A 15,700-nucleotide genomic window follows, 5' to 3' on the forward strand; every position below is an offset into this window, starting at 1 on the left:
ACAATGTCAATAATATTTTAGGTATGTCTTCTCGATAAGAGACATCGACGTTAAGAGAAGACGAGGTTGATCTCACGTTGTACATCTCAGAATGACAGAAACAAAAAAAAAACAAGAAAAAAAAACAAAGCTTATTTGAAGTGTAATTGTATCACTTAGTTTGAATCAGTCATGTGATTACATTTGTAATAGATCTAGACTAACAACAATAAATCTGTCTGATTAGAAATATGTCTACCAATTGTTTTTGTTTATCGCTATTTCATGTTCTTAGCTTTCTTATTACGCTATGATCCTATCACTTGTCTGGACCAGTTGAGAAAATTAGGGGGGTGGGGGAGAGAAATGTTATCTGGGGGAACATTACCGTAATCAGCTTTTAAAAGCATTACACACAAAAAAAGTGGGGGGACGACCTGAAGTTGAACTCATGGATCAAGCCTCCTCAAGGCGACATGCTAACCACTTTGCAAGTGAGGTGCTTATGATTATTGAAGATTGTATAGTTATTTATTCTTTGTTTCAAACTTACTTTAAAGCGGTGACCTTTAAAGGGGACTAATTCAGCTTATACGACCACTTCAGTCAAGTATAACTTCTTTCCCTACTTCGAGATACCAGAAATAATTGTGCAAAATTTCAGCTTGATCCGTGAATGGGTGTCGGAGCTGTTTAGCTTGCAATGCTATGTTAACAGTTTAGATTGCATTGCACTATAGTACTTAAATATGAAATGTCAAGACGTCCTGGCACGTGATCGTGAGCCCCACCCCCTTCTTTCCTCGGACTTGTCTGTGCCAGCAGAAGTGTCTACCATTAAATATCTATTTGTAGTTTTACTCCAACGTCGTTAAGCCCCTCCCCGTACTCTTGTAGATCGGACAGAGAAAAGATTTTATTTGTGTGCAAACAACAAGTCGTGTAGGCTGGATCAGCTAACTAGTTTCAAATAGGTCCATTACATAAACCATAAGAGTATATTGATCGATGTATCCATTGTTTCTTGTTTTTTTTTTTTTTTTTTGCTACCCAAATATCATTTTTCATGATACATCTCTCTCTCCCTCTCATTTTTTCTGTTATTGTTTTTCTTTTTTCCTCTCTCTTTCTCTCTCAATCTCTTTCTTTCTCTCTCTCTCTTTCTCTCTCTCTTTCATACTGTCTTTAAATCAGACAACAGTTCAACTTGTGTGGATGTCTAGAAAAACAAATTGACGGTTTGTTATGAAGAGTAAAGCTGGTGATTGGGTGGGGGGGTAACTTGTGTGCCAGTGTGGAGGGAATGCAGAGAAATTGTGGCGGCCTTCCCGTCATCCCACTAACAACGTACTTCTTTACGTCTGCTGACAGTTTCAATTAGACTGGAACCAATGCGTATTTATCAAGTTAGTTGGAGAGTCCTGATGGAGAGAGCAGTTCCGAGTCGCACTTCTTTCAGGAGACTGATCTCTGGACACATTTTGGATTCGGTGAAATTAATATTTAAATTGATGTAGGTCAATATAGAGAAATTCGTATAGTAGCCCAGGTTATTACAGAACTTAATATCTATTCAAGCCCTCGCCCTGAGAACTAGTCCAGAACTTAATATCTATTCAAGCGCTCGCCATGAGAACTAGTTCAGAACTTAATATCTATTAAAGCGCTCGCCCTGAGAACTAGTTCAGAACTAAACATTTAGAGCTATTCCGAAGCTAGACACAATGAATCAAGAACAAGACATAGGAACTAATAAAAACAAAACATACGAACTGTTCCAAGGCAAGACATGTGAACTATTTCACAACTAGACGTGGGAATTATTTCACAACTAGACGTGGGAATCATTACACAACTAGACTTGGGAATCATTTCAGAACTAGACTTGGGAATTATTTCAGAACTAGACTTGGGAATCATTTCAGAACTAGACGTGGGAATCATTTCACAACTAGACGTGGGAATTATTTCACAACTAGACGTGGGAATCATTACACAACTAGACTTGGGAATCATTTCAGAACTAGACTTGGGAATCATTTCAGAACTAGACTTGGGAATCATTTCAGAACTAGACTTGGGAATCATTTCAGAACTAGACGTGGGAATCATTTCACAACTAGACGTGGGAATCATTTCAGAACTAGACGTGGGAATCATTTCAGAACTAGACGTGGGAATCATTTCAGAACTAGACGTGGGAATCATTTCAGAACTAGACGTGGGAATCATTTCAGAACTAGACTTGGGAAATCATTTCAGAACTAGACGTGGGAATCATTTCAGAACTAGACTTGGGAATCATTTCAGAACTAGACGTGGGAATCATTTCACAACTAGACGTGGGAATCATTTCACAACTAGACGTGGGAATCATTTCAGAACTAGACGTGGGAATCATTTCAGAACTAGACGTGGGAATCATTTCAGAACTAGACTTGGGAAATCATTTCAGAACTAGACGTGGGAATCATTTCACAACTAGACGTGGGAATCATTTCAGAACTAGACGTGGGAATCATTTCAGAACTAGACGTGGGAATCATTTCAGAACTAGACGTGGGAAATCATTAAGAACTAGACTTGAGAATCATTTCAGAACTAGACGTGGGAATTATTTCAGAACATCTAAATTCTTAAATGTTATAACAATTGGAAAATTTAACCCATTTAGGCCTACTATTTTATATAATAACTCCTAGTTAAACATTGTCTTTAATAACTTGACTCAGTGTAACTTTGTATTTAATAAGTTGACTTGGTGTAACCATGTATTTAATAAGTTGACTCAGTGTAACTTTGTATTTAATAAGTTGACTTGGTGTAACCATGTATTTAATAAGTTGACTCAGTGTAACTGTGTATTTAATAAGTTGACTCACTGTAACTGTGTATTTAATAAGTTGACTCAGTGTAACTGTGTATTTAATAAGTTGACTTGGTGTAACTGTGTATTTAATAAGTTGACTTGGTGTAACTTTGTATTTAATAAGTTTACTTGGTGTAACAATGTATTTAATAAGTTGACTCACTGTAACTGTGTATTTAATAAGTTGACTCAGTGTAACTGTGTATTTAATAAGTTGACTTGGTGTTACTGTGTATTTAATAAGTTGACTTGGTGTAACTTTGTATTTAATAAGTTTACTTGGTGTAACAATGTATTTAATAAGTTGAATTGGTATAAATCTGTATTTAATAAGTTGACTCAGTGTGACTGCATTTAAAAAGTTGACTCAGTGTGACTGCATTTAATAAGTTGATTCAGTGTAACTATGTATTTAATAAGTTGACTTAGTGTAACCATGTATTTAATAAGTTGACTCAGTGTGACTGCATTTAATAAGTTGACTCAGTGTAACTATGTATTTAATCAGTTGACTTAGTGTAACCATGTATTTAATAAGTTGACTCACTGTAACTGTGTATTTAATAAGTTGACTTGGTGTAACTGTGTATTTAATAAGTTGACTCATTGTAACTGTGTATTTAATAAGTTGACTTGGTGTAACTTTGTATTTAATAAGTTGACTTGGTGTAACAATGTATTTAATAAGTTGAATTGGTATAAATCTGTATTTAATAAGTTGACTCAGTGTGACTGCATTTTATAAGTTGACTCAGTGTGACTGCATTTAATAAGTTGACTCAGTGTGACTGCATTTAATAAGTTGACTCAGTGTAACTATGTATTTAATAAGTTGACTCAGTGTAACTCTCTCTGATGTTTTATTTATTTTTATTTTGGAGGCTGTGTAGAGTCAATAATTGTCTCGGAATGAACTGAAATACAAAATAAATAGATCTAATGTCGACCTAACTCTAGTCCTTTCTCGAATGTCCTAACTCTAGTCCTTTCTTAAATGTCCTAATTGTAGTCTTAACTCTAGAGACCTACCTTTAAAGTCCTATCTCCAAATACCTCCTAATACCTAACTCTAAAAACCTAGCTCTAAAGAGTCCTAAAGACCTAACTCTAGTCCTTACACGAAAGACCTAACTGTAGTCCTAACTACAAAGACCTAACCCAAAAGACCAAACTATAGTCCTTACTGTAAAGACCTTTGAAAAATGTACTCATTCTCAAGGTCCCCTATTTTCCAGTTTAAATAATCGAATCTAGCCAGAACGTTCTGGTATCGCCCATCAAAGGCGGGAATCGGCATCAATACCATACCCTCGTCAACCTTTTCACCAATGAGGTCAATGTCTCGTCTGTCGGACAGGAAACCTTAGACATAGAGTTTTTTTTAGTTTACCATAAGTCTGTGAACTTTGACCCCACAGTACGCACTCTAACATAAATGTAGATCTGAAAGAGGATCAAAACATATTAACCAGAAATGACGTCCATCTTTAAATCTCCAGGATCTGAAAGTGTTCTGGATTGAGCATTTCATGAGGATTGAGACATCGGTATGTTTGGAACTGATACCCAAACATTAAAAAGAATATTTAAAATGTATGCACATCACTGTTCAAAGGCACACACACACACACACATAAACACACACAGGATGGCTGCTTGGTCGTGCGGTATGCGCCCTGGACTGTCGTTCGGTTGTCTCGATGATTTCGGTTCATACTCTGTCCGCTGCCATCCCCCGTCGTCCTGCAGGAGGTTTGGGCTAGGATGTAGATTGAAATCATAAGGAAAATCCGGAACATGTAAAACATAAAACAAATAAACAAACAACACACACACACAATTCGACCACTCTGTATACAGAATAAATAAATTTAAAAAATTAGTCATGTAAATAAAAAATCAGATTAAATTTAAACTTTTTTTAATTACAAAGCTTAAATCAACTCACTCTGTCTGTCTTTCTGTCTGTTTGTCTGTCCAAAAGTGTGTACACGTTATTTCTCCCACACCTACTGTCGGATCAAGCTGAAACTTTGAACAATTATTTCTTTACCCGACAACACAAGAATCATTTTTTATAGAAATTAACCAATTAGTTGTTTAATTATTGGTAATAAATTACTTTTTTTTAAAATCTCAAGCAAGGGGAAAATAGTACTTGACTGAAGTGGTTGGTGGTATATGCTGAATTAGCCCCTTTTTCCAAGGAAAAGAAATAGTACTTGTCTGAAGTTGTGGTATTAGTTGAATTAGTCCCTTTTATAGATTGTCGTCTGAGACTTATCACAAATTTAATTACTGACCGATCCAAACTAATTGATACACTTAATATAAGCTTTGTTTTTTTTTAAGTATTTTTTTTGTATTTTGCTTCTTATGTGCTGTGATTCTTTTGTCAAGCTTAAAAACTCAGCGTCTGAGACAAATGTATAGCACTACAGAGTGCTAACATTTAAAATAGGAAACAGGGAAATCGTTTGAACCCCGACATTTCTTCATATTGCATCCTCTTCTTTTTTCTCTCTTAGTCTGTTTGATTGCTTGAAGGTATTAAGAACCTTAACAGTCATCTTTGAATTCAGAGTAAGAGATCAGATTTACTTTATTGTATTCTTAGGAAGTTTCTTATTGTGTTGATACAGAACTGCCAATGTTTATAACGTTCTGTATTGGACCTTTATACATAGTGTTCAATCAGTGTACAAATGTTACAAAATCAATCAACAATAAAGAAGAATCGAAAATCAATCAGAGACAGACAACCGGTCATCTTTATCAATGTTCTTCTCTATAGTTTTCTTTTGCTGCCGAAATGAAATATTTCTCAAACACTAACTAGGCTTTCAAACTGTTACTAAAATCATTTCGCTCATTTTATTCACTTCCGGTTTCAGTAAGTCCTTTCTTCATCGATCTCCTTTGTCTGCCTATCGATCCATCAAGGTCATCCCAGCAGACAGACATTCCCCATCAGCTTCAACCCAGCAGACAACATTAAAAACCCGCTCATGTGAACTTAAACAAATCTTGTTTCTCTGCTGCCTACAGGGGACAAGAACATTCAAGTCGATGGGATGACAGTAAACTTTGAGAGATTCTAGAGTCTAGACCGTGTCTTTCACGTTCCCGATATATTTTAGAAATGCATTAATGAGATTGTATAAGTTATTGCAGTGTAATGTGTACACAAAGTATAAGCTTGGAATAGTCAATCTCCCAGCACGCATTCCTATTCATAAATTAATACTTGAATGCTAGCACTATTAATATATGTGTAGGCTGAAGGAACTTTAAGTACTCAGACATAAAGCCAAACTTAATAATGTTTGGAGTAGGTGCGTTTCATTGGTTCTCTTAACGGGGTAAGACATGTGGTCTGACTGAGCTCAATGGGGAGGACTTTCAATCATTTGGTCTGACTGAGCTGAATGGGGAAGACTTTCAATCATTTGGTCTGACTGAGCTGCATGGGGAGGACTTTCAATCATTTGGTCTGACTGAGCTGAATGGGGAGGACTTTCAATCATTTGGTCTGACTGAGCTGAATGGGGAGGACTTTCAATCATTTGGTCTGACTGAGCTGAATGGGGAGGACTTTCAATCATTTGGTCTGACTGAGCTGAATGGGGAGGACATTCAATCATTTGGTCTGACTGAGCTGAATGGGGAGGACTTTCAATCATTTGGTCTGACTGAGCTCAATGGGGAGGACTTTCAATCATTTGGTCTGACTGAGCTCATTGGGGAGGACTTTCAATCATTTGGTCTGACTGAGCTGAATGGGGAGGACTTTCAATCATTTGATCTGACTGAACTCAATGGGGAGGACTTTCAATCATTTGGTCTGACTGAGCTGAATGGGGAGGACATTCAATCATTTGGTCTGACTGAGCTCAATGGGGAGGACTTTCAATCATTTGGTCTGACTGAGCTCAATGGGGAGGACTTTCAATCATTTGGTCTGACTGAGCTGAATGGGGAGGACTTTCAATCATTTGATCTGACTGAACTCAATGGGGAGGACTTTCAATCATTTGGTCTGACTGAGCTGAATGGGGAGGACATTCAATCATTTGGTCTGACTGAGCTCAATATGGAGGACTTTCAATCATTTGATCTGACTGAGCTGAATGGGGAGGACTTTCAATCATTTGGTCTGACTGAGCTCAATGGGGAGGAGTTTCAATCATTTGGTCTGACTGAGCTCAATGGGGAGGAGTTTCAATCATTTGGTCTGACTGAGCTGAATGGGGTGGGGAGGACTTTCAATCATTTGGTCTGACTGAGCTGAATGGGGAGGACTTTCAATCATTTGGTCTGACTGAGCTGAATGGGGAGGACTTTCAATTATTTGGTCTGACTGAGCTCAATGGGGAGGACTTTCAATCATTTGATCTGACTGAGCTGAATGGGGAGGAGTTTCAATCATTTGGTCTGACTGAGCTGAATGGGGAGGACTTTCAATCATTTGATCTGACTGAACTCAATGGGGAGGACTTTCAATCATTTGGTCTGACTGAGCTGAATGGGGAGGACATTCAATCATTTGGTCTGACTGAGCTCAATATGGAGGACTTTCAATCATTTGATCTGACTGAGCTGATTGGGGAGGACTTTCAATCATTTGGTCTGACTGAGCTCAATGGGGAGGAGTTTCAATCATTTGGTCTGACTGAGCTCAATGGGGAGGAGTTTCAATCATTTGGTCTGACTGAGCTGAATGGGGTGGGGAGGACTTTCAATCATTTGGTCTGACTGAGCTCAATGGGGGCTGGAGTTTTAATCATTTGGTCTGACTGAGCTGAATGGGGAGGACTTTCAATCATTTGATCTGACTGAGCTCAATGGGGAGGACTTTCAATCATTTGGTCTGACTGAGCTCAATGGGGAGGACTTTCAATCATTTGGTCTGACTGAGCTGAATGGGGAGGACTTTCAATCATTTGGTCTGACTGAACTCAATGGGGAGGACTTTCAATCATTTGGTCTGACTGAGCTGAATGGGGAGGACTTTCAATCATTTGGTCTGACTGAGCTGAATGGGGAGGACTTTCAATCATTTGGTCTGACTGAGCTGAATGGGGAGGACTTTCAATCATTTAGTCTGACTGAGCTGAATGGGGAGGACTTTCAATCATTTGGTCTGACTGAGCTGAATGGGGAGGACATTCAATCATTTGGTCTGACTGAGCTCAATGGGGAGGACTTTCAATCATTTGGTCTGACTGAGCTGAATGGGGAGAACTTTCAATCATTTGGTTTGACTGAGCTGAATGGGGAGGACTTTCAATCATTTGATCTGACTGAACTGAATGGGGAGGAGTTTCAATTAATTGGTCTGACTGAGCTGAATGGGGAGGAGTTTCAATCATTTGGTACGTGTACTGAAAGAGCTAATGTAATTCTTCTATGTGAGAGTTATTGATGGCATTTTGTTTATTTCATTTTTCAAACTGTTTGCTGCATTTCTTGATTGGATTTTATATTTCGTACGCGCCAAACATTTTTTTTTTAAAGTGTTGGCAATAAAAAAAAATGAAGATTGAAATAATAAAGAAAAATGAAACAAAAATTCAAATCTAAGCGTAATGTATAAATAGAGATAAATGCAACAAGCAGGCAGAGATAAATAGAACAAATCAAGCAGAGATAAATGCAACAAGCAAGCAGAGATAAATAGAACAAATCAAGTAGAGATAAATGCAACAAGCAAGCAGAGATAAATAGAACAAATCAAACAGAGACAAATAGAAGACGCAAACAGGGATAAATTGGAAAAGCAAACAGAGATAGATAGAACAAGCAAGCAGAGATACATAGGACAATCAAACAGAGATAAATAGAACAAGCAAACAGAGATAAATAGGACAAGCAAATATAGATTTATAGAACAAGCAAACAGAGATAGATAGAACAAGCAAACAGAGATAAATAGGACAAGCAAATATAGATTTATAGAACAAGCAAACAGAGATAGATAGAACAAGCAAATATAGATTTATAGAACAAGCAAACAGAGATAGATAGAACAAGCAAGCAGAGATAAATAGGACAAGCATGAGAGGATGAGTCTGCATGCATGGTAAAGGTTAAAAGGAATAACAGAGTAAGAGAGTATAGAGAAAAAGAGATGTGTGTGTGATAGAGGAATAAAGAGAAAGACTGTATATATAGAGAGAGAAATGGTGTGTGTATATGTGTCTGTTACAGAGTGATAAGAAGGATGAGAGAGGTCAGATAGATCGTGTGAGAGTAAGAGGGGATACAGATAGCATGCAACGAGAGAGAGAGAGAGAGAGAGAGAGAGAGAGTTTGTGTGTGGCAAAGTCTGAAAGAGAGATGCCAGATTGAAAGAGAAGTGGAGAGAGAGAAAGAGAAATCATTTCTTCTGGCCAATGTCAGTGGGAAAATAAAAACTCAAAACCTGGTTAAGAACAATGTAAATATTTTTCAGAGGACATTGAAAACATACAAATATTGACCAGGGGGAGATAATTACTTGCCGTTCAATTCTATTTTTGTCAACCAATCGTTGGCTCCCTCCATATTTTTTTTTCCCGATTAAAATGACATTAGAATGAGACATTTCACCTGCTGTTCATTTATACACCTGTCTTCATCTCACCCAAACAAGCAAGTACACACACACACACAATCACATATAAACTTGAACGCACACACTGACACACTCTCTCACTTAGGCAGTCACATAAGTACTGACATTCATTCGATCTGCTAGATGCCTCTAGTGTTGCTTGCTACCTTTGATCAAAGATTGTTACATCGATTGAAGCATTCATTCCTCTCTTTCCCTCGGCAGGTGTCCTGGAACAAGGTGGGTGGAGAGCACTTTCTCAGCATCGGCACCGAGGTGTGGGTGCAGGACGCCAACCTGGAGGTCGTCCACTACACCTGGCCTGCCGGGGTCGGTGAGTGGAATCTGGTGTTCAGGGAGGTCCGAGCTCAGGACGCAGGGGTGTACGAGTGCCAGATTATTTCTACAGAGAAGATCATCTGGAAGGTCAAGCTGACAGTTGTAGGTATGTCATTTTATGTATGGCTCTGTTTAGATGTGCATGTATTTGTATAAAGTGTATTAATTTTACTTTGTTTTATGCCGTTATTTTGGTTATTATCTATTAATGTGCTTATAATACATACTATATATACTATATTTGTTGAAAGGGTGCGATCTAGCTCCAGGTAGCTAATACAATATCATATGAAGACGTATCCATAATGTCAAATTACTAAGAAGTTTTAAAGCATAAAATCCGCTTTTAATAAATCAACTTTAACTTGTATTTCAAAGTATTGTAATAACCCTGCCTTGCACACCGCCATTCAAGTTAGTGCTGAAGTGCTCTCCAGCTTGTGCACTGTTAGAGACTAGACCGGAAATAAATGTTGCCATTTAAGAAACAACGGAGTTCCGCTAAGTCAAGGAGCTTATTAAGAAACTGTGTTGAAGGAAGCTCTTGTTGTTATATGTTTGTAATCGTCCTGTACAGAAACACATGTCCTCGTTGCCTTCGTTAGGTCAAAGTTTATTACAGTTTCTATAAACTGACCATATGAGTGTATTAATACTGACTAATAAAAATACACAATTTTAAATAGAAAACCTTATTAGATTGTAATGGACCTCATTCACCAAAACGATCGGTCACGTGATAATATTGATAAAACAGCGGGGGGGGGGGGGGGAAACTGTCACGTGATAACCATTGTTTATTAAAATTAGATTGAAATTTGTATAGAAGAGATAGAGAAGCACGTGACTAAATGTTGTTTGTTAACGATTGGTGAATGAGTTCCGTTCTATTTGTTGCCATTGTTTTCACACGCATCCAGCCCCCTTGACATCAGACTTTCTCTTTTCTTGTATCTAAGTCTACCTTCGTACAATGAATAAAACTAATATTGGTTTAGTCTGTAAACAAAACATCTTTCAAATTAGTAAAACCCTCAGTTCATGCTATTTCATCACTCTGGACCACAGGCATTAAAAGATGGCTTTAAAACTAATATAACTCTTCAGTCTACTGATAATTACAGATACTGCATGTACAATAAGAAGAGTATGGACATTGGACAATATAGAAATAACTGCAAATAATTACATCAGGGCTCAAACTTATTAACTGACCCTCAGCACACTTTATTGAGATTAAAATAAATAACAACAATGTGAATCCAAAAAGATTATTTACTTTGAAAGAAAGGAAGGGCGGGTGTGCCTCACAGTTTGAGAAACATTGCATTAGTTGCATTACGCAGTTAATAAAAATAGAAAAAAGATTAAACGGGCGACAGGTAAAATACATAATATCCTTCGCCTCAAATCTTTATCGGTTTAAGAACTATTCTTTAGAAATGAACCTCTCCTGGCTGAGACACATTTAAAATGCAAACGTTAACTGTAAAAATAATCAATAATGACTCGTTATAAATGTAGATATCCGACAGTGTGCTGTTTATATCACACATTAACAAATAGCATATTTGTATTCATTAAAGAGATTCACAATGAGATAGTATGATAAATTCACACAAGCAGCTGGACACAAAGGATCCGACTTCTTCTCTGTTTTAAATCTGCAGAGTGACAAACTGAAGAATAACTGTTACCTCACAGTGTGTTTGTGTGTGTGTGTAGTGATCAACACTAAAGCGGTTCATAGACGAAGCAGTTTCAAAATAAAAATACGCTACACCATTACGAGGCTGCTATCTCCCAGAATGCCTTTCTCTAATTTTCCCAGTCCACCGCGGAGCAATGGAATAGTACTTCCTGTTGGCTCCGACTGCTGGGAGGACGAACAATGGCTGCTCTTCTCCATTTCCTGTTCTATTGAAATATCGAGCGTAATTTTCGTCCTTTTCAAAACTATGGAAACAGTTTGGGCACAGCAAAATGTATCTCAAACTAAGGCTTTGAGGATCTCTATGGGGCACAGCAGAATGTATCTCAAACTAAAGCATTGAGGATCTCTGTGGGGCACAGCAGAATGTATCTCAAACTAAGGCATTGAGGATCTCTGTGGGGCACAGCAGAATGTATCTCAAACTAAGGCATTGAGGATCTCTGTGGGGCACAGCAGAATGTATCTCAAACTAAGGCATTGAGGATCTCTGTGGGGCACAGCAGAATGTATCTCAAACTAAGGCATTGAGGATCTCTGTGGGGCACAGCAGAATGTATCTCAAACTAAGGCATTGAGGATCTCTGTGGGGCACAGCAGAATGTATCTCAAACTAAGGCATTGAGGATCTCTGTGGGGCACAGCAGAATGTATCTCAAACTAAAGCATTGAGGATCTCTGTGGGGCACAGCAGAATGTATCTCAAACTAAGGCATTGAGGATCTCTGTGGGGCACAGCAGAATGTATCTCAAACTAAGGCATTGAGGATCTCTGTGGGGCACAGCAGAATGTCTCTCAAACTAAGGCATTGAGGATCTCTGTGGGGCACAGCAGAATGTATCTCAAACTAAGGCATTGAGGATCTCTGTGGGGCACAGCAGAATGTATCTCAAACTAAGGCATTGAGGATCTCTGTGGGGCACAGCAGAATGTATCTCAAACTAAGGCATTGAGGATCTCTGTGGGGCACAGCAGAATGTATCTCAAACTAAGGCATTGAGGATCTCTGTGGGGCACAGCAGAATGTATCTCAAACTAAGGCATTGAGGATCTCTGTGGGGCACAGCAGAATGTATCTCAAACTAAGGCATTGAGGATCTCTGTGGGGCACAGCAGAATGTATCTCAAACTAAGGCTTTGAGGATCTCTGTGGGGCACAGCAGAATGTATCTCAAACTAAGGCATTGAGGATCTCTGTGTGGCACAGCAGAATGTATCTCAAACTAAGGCATTGAGGATCTCTGTGGGGCACAGCAGAATGTATCTCAAACTAAGGCTTTGAGGATCTCTGTGGGGCACAGCAGAATGTATCTCAAACTAAGGCATTGAGGATCTCTGTGGGGCACAGCAGAATGTATCTCAAACTAAGGCTTTGAGGATCTCTGTGGGGCACAGCAAAATGTATCGCAAACTAAGGCTTTGAGGATCTCTGTGGGGCACAGCAGAATGTATCTCAAACTAAGGCTTTGAGGATCTCTGTGGGGCACAGCAGAATGTATCTCAAACTAAGGCTTTGAGGATCTCTGTGTACAAACAATATATTAATGATATTTTTAACAGAAAATATTCTAGATGTAGATGTAGATTCTAGAATCATGATTAGTTCGTTTTAATTAATTTTTTTTTGTCCTCATGATGTTCATTTGCATATTTGTAGACATATTTATGTTGTTACTTGTGTGTGTGTGGGGGGGGGGGGGGGGGGTCCTTGTAGAAATGTTATCTCTACTTTTGAGCTTTTCCAAAAGCTTTCTGTCTGTTCAGACAAACAAAATTCTGGCACGTCAACTTTTTAGTGTTATTGGTGACCTTGACACTCTGTATCACGTGACAAATGTTTACAGCTTTACGAATGCAAGACGTTTCAGTATGTTTTAATGTTTACAAGAAAAACGTGTTGTGGTTAAATTTACATACACAGTTACTATGTGCAGTCAGTCCATATCACAGACCCTACTCACATTCAGCTCTCTTTTTCTATTTCTTCTTCTCTCTCTCCATACTCTCTCTCTCTCTCTCTCTCTCTGTTAATTAAACTCTCTCTCCTCATTCTCTTTCTCTTTATATTTTTCCCGTTTTCTCTATTTTCTCCTTCTCCTCTCTACCTGTTTATCTGTTTGCTCCACACACACGCTCTCTCCCTACTTGCACTTTTTCGCTCTCTCTTTCTATTTCTCACTCTCTCTCTTAACACATTCTCTCTCTCTGCCACTCCCTCATTCCCCCTCTCTCTATTTCCCTCTTTCCCTTTAATATATATATACCCCACTTTCTCTCTTTCCCTTTACTATATATATATATACCCCACTTTCTCTCTTTCCCTTTAATATATATATATACCCCACTTTCTCTCTTTCCCTTTAATATATATATATACCCCACTTTCTCTCTTTCCCTTTAATATATATATATACCCCACTTTCTCTCTTTCCCTTTAATATATATATATACCCCACTTTCTCTCTTTCCCTTTACTATATATATATACCCCACTTTCTCTCTTTCCCTTTACTATATATATATATATACCCCACTTTCTCTCTTTCCCTTTAATATATATATATACCCCACTTTCTCTCTTTCCCTTTAATATATACATATACCCCACTTTCTCTCTTTCCCTTTAATATATATATATACCCCACTTTCTCTCTTTCCCTTTAATATATATATATACCCCACTTTCTCTCTTTCCCTTTAATATATATATATACCCCACTTTCTCTCTTTCCCTTTAATATATATATATACCCCACTTTCTCTCTTTCCCTTTAATATATATATATATATATACCCCACTTTCTCTCTTTCCCTTTACTATATACATATACCCCACTTTCTCTCTTTCCCTTTACTATATATATATACCCCACTTTCTCTCTTTCCCTTCAATATATATATACCCCACTTTCTCTCTTTCCCTTTAATATATATATATACCCCACTTTCTCTCTTTCCCTTTAATATATATATATATACCCCACTTTCTCTCTTTCCCTTTAATATATATATATATATACCTAACTTTCTCTCTTTCCCTTTAATATATATATATATATATATATATATATATATATATATATATATATATATATATATATATATATATATATATATATACCCCACTGTCTCTCTTTCCCTTTACTATATATATACCCCACTTTCTCTCTTTCCCTTTAATATATATATACCCCACTGTCTCTCTTTCCCTTTACTATATATATATATACCCCACTTTCTCTCTTTCCCTTTACTATATATATATATATACCCCACTTTCTCTCTTTCCCTTTACTATATATATACCCCACTTTCTCTCTTTCCCTTAACTATATATATATATCCCACTTTCTCTCTTTCCCTTTACTATATATATATATACCCCACTTTCTCTCTTTCCCTTTACTATATATATATACCCCACTTTCTCTCTGCTTTTATTGATTTCTCCCTCTCTTTCTCTTTCTTTCTAGATCCGCATCTCATTTTCTCTATATAAACAGAGGAGATTAGTGTAGTAACTCTATTAGTGCTTTAGTTTACTAAATGAATCGAGCAAGAGTTTACTACTGGTAAGTTTCTGTTCATTAGAAATATTCTCCCACGATGGACACTACAGGACACTGGTAGGACACTACAGGACACTGGTAGGACACTACAGGACATTGGTAGGACACTACAGGACTACGTTGAAGTCGCATTGAGGTATACAAATGTTATTATTTGTTGAGCGTACCGTAAGACGTTAGGCTTCATTACATCTAGTACAGCGTGATCCATTTTAAAAGTACTTGATACTGCCGCAAAGTTCAAACAAGGAAGGAACGTGACAATAAAAGAAGCAATTAAAGCTGATGGATAGCTCCGCCCTAGACCTGCAGTGGGAGGTGCTGCCAGTCTGGGGACTAATTGCCTGAATCTGTCGCCTTTGTTCCTATGACTCATAACTCTCTAATCCTGTGCGGTCAGCTTATTGTTTTGATTGTCCGTTGATTGTCAATACTTCTCTACCTGACAGGCGCAGCACCCCTCATTAAATAGGAATGGAAAAAGTCAACTGGGCGCTGACACGGAGTTCAAATACCGTGGCGAACTCCCTTCTGGCTATTAATGTGTATCCCACACACACATGCACGCCCAAACACACAAACACACACACATGGTCGTTTATTGCCGAAAACGATTATTCAGTAGATTAATTGCTTT

At 37.8% G+C, this 15,700-nt stretch overlaps 1 protein-coding gene across 4 annotated transcripts in view; it reads left to right on the plus strand.

Annotated features, from left to right (window-relative positions):
- LOC106074843 (kin of IRRE-like protein 2) overlaps nucleotides 1-15,700 on the plus strand; it is a 321,964-nt gene that overhangs the window by 283,698 nt on the left and 22,566 nt on the right. For all 4 annotated transcript variants that reach the window (XM_056011107.1, XM_056011115.1, XM_056011100.1 and 1 more), the window contains exon 5: nucleotides 9,669-9,888. In XM_056011107.1, coding sequence (XP_055867082.1) covers nucleotides 9,669-9,888 — 220 coding nt within the window. The remainder of the gene's footprint in view (nucleotides 1-9,668; nucleotides 9,889-15,700) is intronic.

This window comes from Biomphalaria glabrata, chromosome 1, assembly GCF_947242115.1.
Source record: "Biomphalaria glabrata chromosome 1, xgBioGlab47.1, whole genome shotgun sequence".
In the NCBI taxonomy this organism is placed as follows: Eukaryota; Metazoa; Mollusca; class Gastropoda; family Planorbidae; genus Biomphalaria; species Biomphalaria glabrata.